General features: G+C 40.8%; 1 protein-coding gene across 2 annotated transcripts in view; it reads right to left on the reverse strand.

Moving 5' to 3' along the window:
• Positions 1-17,059, reverse strand: part of rsrc1 (arginine/serine-rich coiled-coil 1) — a 155,462-nt gene that overhangs the window by 3,571 nt on the left and 134,832 nt on the right. For both annotated transcript variants that reach the window (XM_086035252.1, XM_086035253.1), the window contains exon 8: positions 1,959-2,065. In XM_086035252.1, coding sequence (XP_085891378.1) covers positions 1,959-2,065 — 107 coding nt within the window. The remainder of the gene's footprint in view (positions 1-1,958; positions 2,066-17,059) is intronic.

A 17,059-nucleotide genomic window follows, 5' to 3' on the forward strand; every position in this document is an offset into this window, starting at 1 on the left:
ACTGACTTAGTTATACATAAACAGCTCAAACAAATTTCAACCACTTGTTTATGGATTTTGTAAAAAACTAACTGTTGCCATACATCTGTATCACATAGAAACAAAACTACTCGCCTGCTGCATGTAGTAAAACAACCTGGGCAGTGTCAATGGCTGAGGCCTACATTTGACCACCAGGTGGCAGCGCAAGCCTGTCGCATGCATAAAGCACTTGAAGCAAAATGAATAACATATTACATATGCTCACAATATCAGGTTCACACACGCAGCAGCTTACTCAAAAAAATGTTTGCACTTACAAAGGAAATGATGCTAAAGTTTGACTGGCACTGTTCGAGATTATTATTAAGATAAGAGCATGTTCCTTTTCCTTTCGCTAAATACTGAAAATAAAAGAGAATGATTATGTTTTTGATGCTTGTAAAGTTTCATTGGTGCAGCTTTTAAACTAGCGGCAACACAATCCCTTTTGTTATGATTATATTTTAAGGGTTATTTTGTTACTGTAAAAGACACTTGAGCCACCCTTTCCAGTTGCATTAGTCAAAATAATGACTCAGAGCTATTTTGATGCAAGTAAAACCAAAAGAATCCAAAAGGACACGCTGTCCAACACCTGCAAAGGCAGACATCAAGCAGGACATGTTGTCAAGTGCATTCATGTTTCTAAGTGTGTAACGAGCAGGCCGAGAGAAATGTTTACCATTTGTGTTGTGGTGTAAGAGGTGCTGGTGCTAACAAGCATGATGATTAGCCAAGGAGCAAATACTCTTACCAGCCAAAGGTTTACATTACTACTTGAATTTGATGACCTTCCATCGAATCCTCAATTACCATGGAACGTTTCCAATTAGCTTTAAGAGGAAGTCAACCCAAACATATATTTTTTTCAAGAATACGTCTATGCAAGTCCACTGGTTGAAACAACGCATTCTGATAAATATTGTGTTTGTGGCCCTGAGCAGTTGAGATGTCATTTTCAGTTGACAGAAGTGATAAAATGGCCACCCCCTGATATTCCACAAACGCAATATGAATCAGAATGCCTTGTTTTAACTCGTGGGCCTGCTGGGAACATATTCTTGGAAAAAAATATGTTTGGGTTGATTTCCATTTTACCTTCCCACGTAAATTTACTGGACGCTTTCGGGGAATGCCTCACCGCTTTGCAACCCTGCTTAAAAATGTCCAAATTCAATGAAATGTACAGTAAACGATATCACCACTGTCAGGCGGAAATCTTTGTCCAAATTAGGTCAATTTCATATCAATAATTTAAATAATCGTGCTCACCTCCCTGGTAGTTTATTCTTATTATTATTGTTTTAACAAATTATTAATGAATATTAAGTGTTGAAAATCGCTTGAAAGCAAAATACAGTATTGGATACTTCAACTAATCCTCAATTTGCGGGAGCCTCGCGTTATGTTCCAACAAGATTGTGTGCAACTAGTTGGGTTAGTTCCATTTGAGTAGGCCTGTTTTGGTAAACTTTAATACCTTATTGTGCCTCCATACATGACGGAAGTTCATAAGTGAAGGTACATTTGCGTGCAGATTAATCTTTTCCTGTCAGACAACCAAGTCAGCTCATAGTTTTGATATGATAGCAAAATAAGGTATAATACAAACTGGAATGATCTGACGTTTACAAACTGAAAGAATATGCAGTTTAAAAAAAAAAATGTCTAGCTCCTTGGTGGAGGTCAACGTTATGGTGGGTCTCGACCTTGGCCAGCGTCTTTCAAGTGGACATAAGGTTTCTGTCACATATTGCCGCCTGTCTTCTCAAAGGAGCTCCGACAAATCAAATCGGGGGAACATTTCAATAATGACTTATGTGTTTGGTCTCCATCTGCGAGGGTGACAGATGCAGGATGCACCATTTTGTCTGAATGGGAACGCTTGATTTGTTGCTGGAGAATTGAATGAGGGAGCAAAAACGGCCGCACTGCACCTTGACGTCGTCCCGGGATGATTTGAAAGCCTGGGGAACAAAGGAGTCGCCCTCGATGGCCTCGATGTACTTTATCCTTCGCACTTGCTCCTCCAGAGAAGTTTCCTCTGCGGAAAAAAAAAAAAAGCAAGGGAAGTGATGTGTGTGAAGAAAAAGCCCCCGCACAGGGTCACCGGCCCCTCGTCATGATCCGAACGGCAGCGGCAGATTCCGTTTGGAGCGAGCCCGCTTGATTGCATGTGATCTGTCTGCATAACGCTCCCTGACGCGTAATGTGACATATGGGATGTTATTTTAATCTTTAAGGCAGAGCGCTGGTGCGCCACCAAGGGCACGTAGCGGCCTCTTGAAGAACATAAATAAATGCTAACAAGATGAGAGTAAATTACACCGGGAATAATGCATTGTAAAATAATCACAAATATGAACACAAACTGGCTGCAATGGAATTTCATTAGGGAGACAAAATGGGATTAGGTTTCATAGCGTTTTCGTGGATCACAGACTATTGTTGCTGCGGTTAGTCCAATCATGCACAAAGACAGGAAAGGGCTTCCAGTAAATGACTCCTGCATATAAACACGTCAGGACTGTGCATATCACACAGTACATCATTCAAGAAGTGCAGCTTTTACAAGCGTAGGAGGAATTACCAAAAAGGAAAGTTTGCAATTGGAAAGAAAAAAAAAAAGTAGGAACAGTGGCATTATTGTGTGGCTGTCAATCTTGAGACCAATCAGTCAATATTTATCCCTCGCTCCCGCATCCACCCGTCCTCCCCTGCACTCACCCATCTCTCCATCTGTCAATCTTGCACATGTGCTTACTATTTGGGTGGTGTCATCAAAATAAGAACACAATTGTTGGAAAAGTCACTCACACAAGTACGCCCACATGGGCTCTAAATGGGGGACTGCAGTATCGTTCTGATATCTCAAAAAGACAAACGCTGGAAAACTTGAAGTTTTACCATAAATGTGAGGGGAAATATTCTGAAGTTGGTCACAAACTTAAATTGTTATCCATGACACCACACAACATTTCTGAAAATCTTTTATTAACGCATTAGAGGTGTTATACTGATACAGACGTACTTTGACTTATGAGTGATACTCGGCCGATTGTTTTGCTTTGACTTGAGAGCAAAAATTCAAGACATGAGCGCGAGATGGTGGCATTGAACTTAAATATTTGAGTAATTGTTTTGAGCCATTGTTTACCCTAACTGTGTCCCAACCCTTTAATTTCAGCCTCCAAACCATAATTCTTCTCTGATTTTTGCAGTCCTTCATGAAAGCTGACTGATTATTTTTCCTTTGATCTAAATAGATAACGAACAATATTTGCTTAATAAAAAGTAATCAGGGTAAAAAGTAAATGATTCTAAAAATATGAATAGTGACAACCTTCAAGCTATATATTGCCACTCCCAGATGATGTTTACATTCAAACCAAACTTAAAACAGAGAATTACCTGTCATTCGATCAAAACAAACACATACGGTAACTTAATAAAATAGTCTATTAGTTTAATCGCCCAATGTAAAAGGCTATAGATAACAAATATAATGAATGTTGTGGTGATATAATCCTTTAAAGGGCAAGTCAACCCCCCAAAGTCTTTTGGAATAATATGTTCTATGCGCCTTCACTAGTCATGACATGACATTCTAATTAATATTGTGTTTGCAGAATAAGAGTTAAGCAGCAAAAGCCACCTGTTTTTAGCCATCTCAAAGTTGCTCAGGTAACAACCAATCTCGGCTCACCTGTTTTCTGAAATTGAGCCATGATTGGTCGAGCCCTCAGCAATTGTTATGTCATTTTCAGTCGACAGAAGTGACAAAATGGCCGCCCCCTGAGAATGGGTGGATTTTGCTGCTTAACTCATATTCCACAAACGCAATATTAATCACAATGCCTTGTTTCAACTAGTGGGCCTGCAAAGAACATATTATTGAAAAAATGTTTTGGGTTGACTACCCCTTTAAGTAACAAATATTTGACCAAAAACTGTGCTTCAACACAAGTAGACAAACAATATAACAATACCCACAGGTAGGGCTGAACGATTTTAGGAAAAAATTGTATTGCGATTTTTCTGACTGATGTTGCGATTTTTATTTAATTTGTGATTTTCTTGAAATCAAGGTTCAGTGCAATAGTCACAATGTACAGTAATATTCACAAATATGACACAAAATGCCATTATAACATCAAAAACATTAAAAGCTATTACTCTAATAATACAAGGACACTGAATAGGTTTTGTGAGGGAGGCAGTCTTTTTTCAAGTTTTAAACATGGTTCAAGTATTACTACTGTACTACTTGCCGTCAAGTATAAATATGCATTTATGTGCAATTGTGTATATAAAAATCTATTTTTAACCCCAAAATGTCTTACATTTTGTACTAATGTACATGTTCTATGTACTTAAGTCAATATTTTTCCAATATTTTTGCACGCACCTCGTTACTGCTTTGCACTGACTTACATATAGTATAGATAAAGACCGTGCTGCTCGAGTGCAAGCTAGCTTAGCGCCTAGCATTCAAGCAGCCGCGAACGAAATGACCTCCAGGAGTACAGGCGACAGTGTGTAGTAGGACAATGCTTTTTTTTTTTTTTTTTTTTAAAAACCAGTTCGGCGCTGGACCTGCCCACAGAAACATGCCACTAATGGTGAGCGAGGGGGATGAGTGCCCTTTAAAGAAACCACATCTTTGGCGATCTCGAAATCGCGTTGTCGCAGATCGTGATTTCGGCCCCAGAGCGATAAATCATTCAGCCCTACGGGCTTTGGGGTCGGTTACTAACATTAGCCATTAAAGTGGCAAGAGTTTGCCACTAGGTAGCTAGCTGCCCCGAATTAAACAGCCCCTCCATTAGTGTAATCAACTAACATTATGCTGCTAGCATTTGATGCTTATGTATGCTTGTTTCATCGTTTTAATGTACCGGTAATAATATGACAGAAGGTGCCAAAGAATGTTACTCTACACATTTAAGTATCATGATGGCCACAGTTTGACTTAGGAACTACTATCATTTCCTACGGGGATTTGTCACAGATCGTGAAGAGATTGTGTTCAACTTGAGAGGTCACACTTGTACATGAAGTAGTTCACTCACACACACGCACCATACTAGCATCCGCACACACACACAAAGAGCTAAATAGCAGGAATTTATTCAATCCATTATCTGTAACAGGACGGGTGTCACAACACATCACCATGGTGCGGGGGTGTTTAATGAATACATGAATATTTGTCTCAGCTTTTCACTTACTCACACACGTACACGCACACACATACTATCACGGTTCGTAATGGCGCTCAAACAAAACTGGGGTTTGACTTAATGCTGTGCGGAAAAGGACAAGTGAGTGACAATTAAGCTTGTCATGAGAGTCACCACGCCGTCACCAATTTAACATGGATGTGGATGGAGATTATTCATTTCCTTTTCAAGCAAACTTTCCCTTGCATTCTAAAAGCGTAAACAAACAATCCATCCATTTTCAATACCACTTGTCCTCATTTGGGTTGCGGGTGAGCTGGAGCCTATCCAGCTCACTTTGGGGGAGAGGCAGAGTTTGCCCTGAACTGGTCGCTAGCCAATTGCAGGGCACATACAGAAACACAACCATTCAAAGGCACGTTAGTGGACAATTTGGCGTTTTGAATGAACCTGATGTGCATGTTTTGGAAACGTGGGAGTACAAATACCCACGCCACCTCAGCTAAGTTTCGAACCCAGGACCTCTCAACTACAAGTCTGATGTCCTAACCACCAGCCACCGTGTGCCTAAACACACAATATCAATGTGAAAGCCACATGCACACACCCATGCACCCCTCCCCCCCCTCCCTCCTCCACACACACGCTCATCCACTTGGCAGAAATTCCATCCATTAGGACCTTTTTTTTTGACAAACACATTATGGGTAGATAAGATGACTCGCACATGCTGTTTGTCAGATGTCAGCGGCCATGTATTTCACAAGCAAATTCACACATAACTTGAGAGCTCTGCCCGATGAGCTCGGAGGCGGACCGAAAAAATCAATAGCAGAGCTGGGGTGAGCGCACTCGGCAACTCCGCGAGGTCAAAGTTGATATTTAATATTGACACATTATCTAACAAATGAATTTGACTGTCAGCGCATTAGGCTGCTTTGTCTGTGACACTGACGAGAGGAAATTGAGAGGGAGAGAGATCTTGTTAGTCTGACTCTTCAAAAGACATTACAATGAGTAGGAACATAGGAAATGGGAGCCAATAAATTAAACAACAGTGCTACCTTGACGTATAAATTCCCCTGCTGCAGAAACTATTTTCTATATTACTGTAATAAACATTGGAAAACACCTTGAACAAACAAGACCAGATTGTGTGATTGCGTGAGTAGTGTTTAATTTGTGACTGTCAGCAGGAGCGCTATACTCATAATGTCTGCTTTGGCTCATGATAGTTTCACCAAACTAGGACCAAAAAGCATAAAAAACAGGGGAATCAGAAACAACAGCTTTGTGGATCCTCACTCAACCTATCTACATACACCAGTTTGTGTTGTCACTGCATGGGTCCAGCGGTTTTGTGTCAATAAACAACCAAAGTGCTAACTGCTATGTCACGGTTAGTGAACTACAGATATAAATATAAGGTACTTATACAAAATATGACTATACATCGCCACTTGTATATAGATAATAAAGGTTTTATGATGGCCACTCTGGAACCAATTCTCCATCCATCCATTTTGTAGAGCGCTTGTCCTATCCTTGGGGTGAGCTGGAGCCTATACCAGTTGACTTTGGGCAAGATGCGGCGGACATCCTAGTCTGGGCGCCAACCAATCACAACACTCACATTCACACTTACGGCCAATTTAAAGTCTCAAGTGAACATGATGCGTTTTGGGAATGTAGGAGGACAAAAACCCACACAATGTAAGAAAGGGGGAAGATGATATTGAAACCTGGGAACTCTTGACTGTGAGGCGGATGTACTAATTAATCATTTCTACACTGTGCTGCCCATTGAACAAAAATCCAGTATCCAAATCAAATGACTTTTTGGAATGTGGGAGGAAGCCGGAGTAGCTGGAGAAAACCCATGTACGCACAGATAGAACAATCCAGAACCTCTCGACTGTGTGTCAGACAGGCTACCGCCATCCACCGTAACGGATGACACTGTGAAATTCCAATTCCAAATTCAAACAGTGGTAGTAAAAGTGAACGTGTTTGAGAATGTGCTCGTCCATGTGGTCCGCAAGTAAAAGCAGGAGCCATTAGAGAGATGAGTCGGACAGACAGCCACGTTGACAAGTTGATCAATATGCTGTTGTTCGCTCTAAATAGCTGTTTGCCCGCCTCATTGATTAAGAGCACAAGAGCAGCAGAGAAAATCAAACAAGCCAATGGTGGCTTGATTTGGAACCCGTCACCTTCATAGCCTTGGAAAGAACCAGTTGACCATGTGTCGCCACAAGGGGGAACTGTTCAACAGCACATGTCAGACGCTCAGAGCGCCTGGAGAACACTTGACTTTGTGGCGCCACGTGTCATTTTGAAGCACAGCGCGACTTCATTTAGCACCAGTTCTGATTAATCCCAAATAACTGAATTACCGCACTACTTGTTGTGCTTGAGTTGAGCTCAATAAATAACTGCTTGTTTTATTCAGGGCTCCAAAACTGCAGTAAATCTTGACTGAACATTGTATTAATTTCAAATACCCCACCAACATATTTTATATTTATTTATTTTAACTGATTTATGGTGGGACATTGTTGACATTCCCCATTTAGTGTTTTCCATACATTCACCCCACAGAGAGAAATACAAAAACTTTTCATCGTTGTTCTTGAGTATTTGGTCTTTAATACAACCAGATTTGAGGTTATTGTAGATTTTATTAAGGAGCACCTTATTGGGGATGGTTGTCATACTTTGACTTGCTCGTATGCTGTAGCTAAAGAAGGCTACCAACACATTAAAACATATTATATATAAGCCTCTCCCAAGTGGCGTAGTAAATGAATGAACAAATATCCATCCGTCCATTTTCTACAGCATGTATCCTGCCCAGGATCGATCTGAAGCCTATCCCAGATGACTTTGGGCAAAAGGCGGACTACACTCTGGATGGGTTGCCAGTCAATCTCCGGGCCCATATTGAGACAGACGACCATTCACACCGGCACTAGAGTGGAAACCGATTTTGTGCTCCCTCTATCAATGCCAGGCGAGTGTACCACTTCACCATCAATGAAACAAGATAATTCACCAATTTATATGCTAAAAGAATTAGTGGTTTACATGTGTTAGGTATTTTTATAAGAGTTCCTCTCAGGTTTTATTTGTTTTTAGATACATGACAGGCGGAATCAAATGCTGTGAGTCTATATCCCCATTAGGTGGCTTTGAAAGTTGAGACTTCGCTATTTTCACCCCAAAAAGCTGATTTCCATTTCAATTGATATTTACTCTATCAAGTACTATGCTGTAATATTGGTCAATCACCCTCACTTTATAAATTAAATTAACTGCACAAGCACACAGTATTCATGCAAAGAGACATCTTTGGTTAATGTAAGCATTTCATGAGCACGTGATGGACCTAACGCTTAGCAAGCTAACTGTGAACTGTTTAACAACTACATTTCCAATTTCTTTAAGGGTTTTCTATCCACTGATATTTCATGTCAAAATCGTTTGACAACATGCATCTTACACATATGATGAAAATTCTGAAACACAAAAGGAAAGATTCATTCTGCAAACATCCACTGTTTCAGCCCCGATTGAAGAAAGATAAAATGTCACTAAAAGACTAAAAATCAGATGGCTTCTTAAAGGGCCAGTTAATGAGGAAAGTCAACCCCAAAATGTTCTTTACAAGAATATGTTCTATACAGGCCCACTAGTTGTAACACGGCATTCTGATGAATATTGCGTTTGGTGAAAATGAGTTAAAGCAGTAAAATCCACACGTTTTTAGCCATCTCAGGGAGTGGCCATTTTGTCACTTCTGTCGACTGAAAATGACATCACAGATGCTCAGGCCTCAGGAACAACCAATCACAGCTCAGCTTTAGAAAACAGGTGAGCCGTGATTGGTCATTACCTGAGCCCTAAGCAACTGTGATGTCATTTTCAGTCAAGAGAAGTGACAAAATGGCCACTCCCTGAGATGGCTAAAAACGGGTGGATTTTGCTCCTTAACTCATATTCCACAAACACAATATTAATCAGAATGCCGTGTTTAGAATAGTCAAGGCGCATAGAACATATTATCGCAAAGAATTTTGGGGGGTTGACTTCCCTTTAATGACAGGGTGGACAGCAACTTTAGGGACACATGCAAAATGTTTTATATGATTATGATAGAAGAATGATGACGTTGTTTTATTGAATAACCTTTTTATAATTCAACCACATATAACAAATGATTTAGTTAGCAAAAGAGTTTGTGGGACATGTCAAAATCACATACATCTTGTGAAATACCAAAAAAATATAACTAAAATGAAGGAATTATTTTAAGAGACTTATTGTATTGGTATGAGGGCAAATATTTGAATATATTGTGAAAAAAAATACCTGAAATTTGAGCATGGCTTTCTTTTTAAAATGCAGGAATGTTCTACTGGCTTTCATTACATTTTAATTTGATGACTGGCCGTCGCTTGGCAGTGATATCAATTTCCTAACATAAATGCTTATTTTTATGACTTAAGAGCTGGTAACCCACGCCCAGGCATAGAAACACATGCTCACGCAGCAAAATCCCAGGTTTCAATTAAGTGTCTCCCTGTGCAGCTGTAAAGATGTAATTCACCGCTCAATTCAGGCCCGTCTCAGTGGAGATTTTTTTTTTGGCTGCTAATTGATAGAAATTAAGCCATTAATCAAGCCACTAGCCATCACTCAGCCCAGGAAAGATGAATACAAACTTTCATAATAAGCACCTTTTCCATTTTGGCCCTCATTAGCATTAATTTTTAATGTAATTATGCTATTCTTTTACAGCCAGCTCATAAATTACCACTCTTTTGTTGCTGGCTGGCCTTGTAAAACCCAAAGTAATGCTTTGTAGTCTGATCTTTAAGGCAATTACTGGCTTCTTTACTCTTTTATCTCTGTGCATTTCCAATAAGCTGCTCTCTCATGATTTATCTTTGCTGTAAACCCCCCTCCCCACCCCTTCTTCCTTGCTCTCTCTCTGCACCAGCGGCCAACTGCCCCGCTGCCAGCCTCCACCTCCGAGAATCAGCCCCCCCCCCCCCCCCCATTACGCCCACATGCTCCCCATCTCGGAGCCCAGATGTATGAGGCACCGACACATGACGACGACTGGTTGTTTACCATCTCCTTTAGTCATGTTCCAGCTCTCGCTTCATTAGCGAATATGACGGCGACAACGCCTGGGGATTCTCACTTTAAGAGACCGCCGCTCTTGACTCTCTCTCCACTGGTCTCCCGTGAGCTTTACCTGTAGGCGAGCGGCTGCTGTTTGCGTAACCCTCGAGCTCACACACACGGACCTCTTGCAATACTTGGCATCAAACCGCTGAGTTAAGCTTAGCAGGGCGATAAGCTGGGGGTGGAAGAGATGTCCTTTAGTCCACAGGTGCACCGTGGACGCAGCAATAATGTCTGCAGGCGCATTCTGAAGACCTAAACAACAGGCTGCTACAATGCAACCCTAAAGACCACCACTACTTGTTTAAAAGAGACGCATCATGCCATTTTCCAACAAATGAAAACATTTCCCAGCAGGGTACACACACTCCGATAATCGTGTCGGATTTGCACACCTCCCTCCTTCCGATTAAGACAGCAAAGACACGATTTAATAACTCATCTTGGGTAGTTGTAAGTGGCCCTCGTGCCAGACTTTGGACACCACAGCATTAGCGAATAAAACCCAACAAAAAAATTGAAATCAGACCTCAAGAGGCACCAACTCAAAAGTGGTCCTCTGTCTGTGCACAGACAGAAGTTGATTCATTAAAAAGGTGTCCAGTGTGGGCCTTGCTACGCTAATACTTTTAGAGTGTATTGATTACGGGGCCGCTGACAGCTCCTGATGTTCAGCCCTGCAAATGCATCAAGTGGCTAATGAGCAGCTATTAGGGCCATCGATTTGCTGATTTCAATTGATAGCTGGCAGGCCAAAGCTGCATGTCAATATTTGCATATCTAATAGCCAGCAGCTTTAGGCACAGAAACAACGGCAGAGAGAAGAAGCAAAAATCCAGCGAGTAGGAGGGCGGCTATTAAGAAAGTGATAAAACAATTTGAATGGGCTTCCTCTTCATCTCTGTGTGTGTGTGTTTGTGTGTGTGAGACAGAGAAGTGCTAAGGACTTTGCAACAGTGACAAGATGTGCCGCTGCTGCCTGTGGCTGGCTGGGGTCAACAGGCCAGCACAGAATGAAAGAAAACAGAGACAGACGGAGCCAAATGTCTCAAGTGTGTCCCAGAGGATTGTATGCACGTATATATGTAGGCTTTTCCAAATGTGCGTCAGGGTGCATGCGTGTGTGTGTGAGAGAGAGAGAGAGAGAGAGAGAGAGAGAGAGAAAGAGAGAGCAAGTGATGTCCAATGACAGAGCAGGTGGCTAAGTCAGTTTAATGTGTGTTCCCCCTAGACCATGCACATACACAGTCATTGACCCCCATAACTCCCCCTCCTTTTGCAAAAATAAGTTACAACCCACTATGCTCATTAGGGGTGTAACGGTACGCTAAATTACATTTCGGTTCGGTTTCTTGGAAATTTTGGTTCGGTATATTTTCGGTACAAAAAAAAAGATTAAAAAAAAATATCTATGTTTATTTTGAAAAGATGACAATCGGTAAATTTTTTAGAAAAAAATAATAAAAGCAAACCATTCAGGTGATATTCTAAGAAATTAGAAGAAATTACAAAGATCTCTTAATTTTGTAAACTATTAAGAGACTGAAATCTTTGAACACTCAGCAGAAACAGCCCATGACACTAATTATTCAAGTTGTTATAACAGGACATATATACATTTTTTGTGATGGAAAAAAATACATAACAGTTACAATTATTGCTACCTGTATTAAAACTTTTTATAATGATAAAAAATACAGTAACTTTAAAAAGTCTATGAAATTATATGCACTTTTTAGGCATTGAAATCTTTGATTGCTCAACAGCATATGATAAATCTCACTATTTAAGTTTGAAGTTTGGCTAAAAAGACCCCTTTCTTCCTCATCTAAGAAACATTCACAGTCCGATGATGCCGCTTTAAGTGCGTTTATATGTTAAACGTCCTACCTGCAACATAGCCGCCGATCTCCATGTAGCAATGTCGGCACACAACTTTGGGACTTATCCACGTACCGTTCCCCATCGGCGATTTTAACAGGAAAGCCTAAATGTTCCCAAACAGGAGACCGCACTGCACGGGGGGACCTTTGGGCTCTGGCTTGTTTGCATATGCCATAATAATGCCATTTATCCATGCATTTATGATTTATCACGGCTTCTGGCGTACTGACTCCTCTTCTGTGCCCCCACTATCCTATGTGCAACACTCAAAGCGTCCGTGTGAAAACTCGCCTACTCGCTAGCGCTAACAATAAAAACTGATCAGAAACGGTACACAAGTGGAATGAGCCAAACATGCCGTACCAAAACCTATTAATACACCTACGTATACCATTACACCCCTATTGCTATTGCTATTAGGTACACTTACAATGCCATTTAAAGCACAAATAGCCTGTAAAGATTATAAAGCGCACTTTAAACTGCCAAAATCAGGTATGGCGCAAACAACATGGTTATTATCGTGTTTGTCAGATTCATCTCGGTACGATGCAGTGCAGTTCTAAACCACTGTGCACGACAGCCATAAAATTATTGTAAAACTAGAAATGCATGGTTGTAGATGACCACAGTGCAATCCAGTTGTTTGTGATACTGCTTTATGTATGCATTTTTTTCCCGACAAAACAATCAGGTTCAAATAATTAGTTGGAATGAAAAATATCAACTTAATCATAAAAAATAAAAATCTCATGTTGAAATATCAATAAAACACAAAGTAAACCAATTAAAACTAACCTTGTGTTATGCAGAGGACTAGTAATCCAATCATCCCCAGTGGGTCACATGTGAGATACAAGTAGGAATAATCTTCATCCCACACTCCAAAACATTTTAGGTTCATTCAAGACTCTAAATTGTCCGTAGACGTAATGTGAATGGTTGTATGTCGTCATGTGTGTCCTGTGGTCAAGTGGTGATGTGTTCAGGTTGTCTCCCATGTCTCGTCCAAAGTCAGCTGGGACAGGTTCCTGCTCACCCATGGCGCTAATGAGACTAGCGCTAAAGAAAATGGATGCGTGGATAGACGAAGTGACCAGAGAATGTACACTGACAACGAACTCTCCAAACCAATATATATGTTGTCATACTCATCTCATGTCACAGTCAACCAGTGCTCCAGGCTGCCCCTAAATGGTCACATATTGCCCCTAAAATTTGAGACAATGCGAGTACATTTCTTACCTACTTGCATGTGCGACCAGTAAATTTGCCGATTAAATAGTCACTGTTACTGACAAAATTCTGCTCTACAATTCATCCCTCTTGTTGGTGATGTTGCACAAATTGTCAACATATGTCACGCTAATGAATTGTCAACCTCAGCTGATGTAAACTATCACACAATTTTGGATTACAGCCAAAGATTGCTCATGAGCATTATTTGACCTTGAGATCATGCGATATGTTGATGTGATATTTTATATGCTATCTATTTGGCATCAGGAAATGAAATGCAGCTGGTGACTGAATGTACCCCCCCCCCCCCCCGCAACACACACACACACGCACTCTTGTGATAGTGATCTCCCACTCTCCAGTCAATAAAAGAGACGGAATGATGAATTAAAGTGGCAAACAAGCTGCTAATGACAGGATGACACAGCAGTCACAACACGCGGCCGTGCCTCTGCTATCTCCTTCCACATCTGCGCTCATCGCGCCCGACTCGCCGCTTCCGTCACTCACTGTGAAGGCGCCTCTTCTGTCCTTGCAACTGTCCTCTTTTTGACTATGTTACTGCTAATATGCAAGTCCACTCCAAGGGACCTGAAAGTAGATGGATTTTTTGGTATTATTGTATTTTTAATTATTTTCTATTCACTAGCCTTTTAATGATTCTTAGGGTGAGGACCAAAATGCATGGCGAGGCTGCATTCAGCCATTTTGGTCCTCAATTTTGGAATAGCCTGCCAGAGGACGTCAGGTCCGCAGAGACTGTTGATATTTTTAAAAGGGAGCTCAAGACATACCTTTTTACTTTGGCTTTTAAATAATTGCTCTTAGTCTCTTACTATTTGTATCCAATCTTATTGTTTTCAATATTAGCTCCAGTGTTTCCTCAAGGGGGGCCTCCGCGTCATTCCTCTCAGCGTGGAGGAGCTCCCCTTAAGTACTATTTCCTCATATGGTTTCTCTGTACCCTGTCATGTCTCTTTTTCAGGTTATATGTGTATGTGTGTGTGCGTATGTGTGAGTGCAGGTGTGCTTGTGGATATCTGTCTTTGTGTATGTTGTGAGGGGCGAGGGAAGGCGGGAGCGGGTTTTCCTTTTTATATTGTATTTTGATGTTTGTAGTGTACAGCACTTTAAGTTGCATTTTATGTGTGAAAAGTGCGATATAAATACAATTTTGGCAAAGAGCGAACAGTTCATCAAAAAAGAGACTACCTTGTTTACCATCACTCTCCAATGCTAACACACAATGCAAAACGCTATGTTGCGGTGTTATAAGCCTTTAAGCAATGGTTATTTAAACTTTGGAGCATGTAGACAGGCAATATAATACTCAGAGGTATATATTTTTTTATCAAATAATATTACTTCTGCTTAGAGAGTGAAATTCTCCTTTTTTGTGGCACTCGTGTGTGTCTGCATTATACTACCACGTGGTTACCATGGCGCACATACCAGAAGCACAATAACGGGCTGGAACGAGTTAATGGCATTTCCATTTATTTTAAGAGGGAAAGATTATGTAAGATATGAGTGGTTTTAGCTTTGAATGTGGTATGGGAAGAAATTAAACCGCTGTATTTCTTTTTTTTCTTTTTCTTATTGTTATGTGACACCTCCTTGAAAACCACAAGGCTAGAAAATTGTTGACTAAAATCTATGTTGAAAGCCGTTTATCAGGGTTTACATATGTATTGCTGCAAATGACTTTGATATCGCACTATTGATACAGTATTGATGTGTCTGGACTAAGGCCTTGTCTACACGTAGCCGGGGTTTTTTGACAACCGTATATCTCCCGCCCGTCTGCGCTGGAATACACATTAAAAAACGCATCCACACGTAACCGCAGAAGTGCGTTTTCAAACGCACGCCAAGCCTCTAGGCGGCAGTAGTTAGCCAAATACTGTCCATTCAGAAGAACTTCCGTCCTTTGACGTCACTTCTACGAAACCAAAAACACGGCGCCAAACTCATTCGGGAGAACCAACAAGAGGTAAGAATTGCTTTTAAACCTTTCACCGAGAAGCAGTGGTTGGTTGCGGACAAATAAGTAAGCAAAAAGCGCATCGAGAATGGCTATAACCCATGCAGTGCCGCGAGAATCCATGTTGACTCTAATGAAAAACACAAGTCGCACCAAGTGACGTCGGAGCAATTTGTCGCACAGTGACGACGTAAATCTCCGGGTGTAACCATGCACACCAAAACGCGGATCAGGAAATATCCAGAGATATCCGCAAATCTCCACTGCGGCCGGAGTTTTGCGTTTTCAGCTAAAAAATTCAGGGGACGTGTGGATGATAGGGCTAACCGCAGGCTTATATCTGGCGTTTTCAAAAAACCCGGTTACGTGTAGACAGGGCCTAAATGTATAGTGTCATTGCTTATCATCAAATATACTTGCCTATCACTCATGTCAGCTCTTTACAAAGACAAGTCGGCAGAGTCAGACTTGAATGCTATTGTGTTAAATGGCAACATCGATGGATAACAGAAACCAGGTGTGTGTGAGAGGCCATTTCCAACGCCTGGCCAGCATCGACCACTCTCATTAAACGGTGACGCTTTCACAGGCTGAGTGGTGAGATCTGAAAGGTTGCAGCCACCGAAAAAAGCAACTGAAAATCAATGATTGTGTTTTATTTCTGTTTATTATTTTGTGTTAGGATATGATTTATCAATGTCACCAAAAATAAAAACATGGAGCAATTGCAGATTGCAACACTTAGGATAATGGCCGATGTGTCAGTGGGACTAGTGCAGCTCTTTAATAAGCCCAGTTCCGTTTTAGTGCTATGAGAAAATCAAGTCTTGTACTTTACCAGAAATAACATTGTTTGAAGGGATTGCATAATTTGACATTTAACTAGGCTTTCCTAGGGTGTGAGCATGTACATGAAAGAAGTGCAGAGCTATCCACTTTTTTTTTTTGAATCCCTGGTAGGTCAGTATCTTTCGCTTTTTCTCTCTTTTTTTTATTTTTTTTTTAATGTGTATAAGCAGAGAAACACCAACCAGCTAATTACTTAATTGGAACAAGCTCTTTAAAAATGATGTAATCAGAATCCAGGAAACGGGCTCAGCGAACACACAAACAAGCGCACACGACAGTTTTCTTGACATGTAGCCATCGAGCAAGTCACTCACGTTTTAATTGATTCTCTTTCATTGGACTGGCTGACAGGATGTGTGTGCCTTGCCTGTGTTTGCGCACGCGTGTGCGTGTGGTCTGCTACAAAATATATGGGTAAAGGTCACAGTTGAGTGTGTGTGTTTCTGAGTAACAATTAATTAGGAAAATGCCCCAGCCCTCCTCTTCTGACCTCCCTTGTAGACTAATAACCCAGTGAAGTATATCTGAGTTCTTTTTGTTTTGTTATGTTTTTTGCTGGGATCATGTAAAACTCGCAAATCAGAGTTACATTGTTTGCATACACAAAAAAAAAAAAAAAAAGAAAAAGAAAAAGGATTCATATTTTGTGCAAGTGACTGATCTGTTTCGTGTTTGTGTATCTTCACAAAACCTTTTAGCCTTCAGG

This window comes from Filicampus tigris, chromosome 7 (assembly GCF_054856515.1).
Source record: "Filicampus tigris isolate MCC_2025a chromosome 7, RoL_Ftig_1.0, whole genome shotgun sequence".
Lineage (NCBI taxonomy): Eukaryota > Metazoa > Chordata > Actinopteri > Syngnathiformes > Syngnathidae > Filicampus > Filicampus tigris.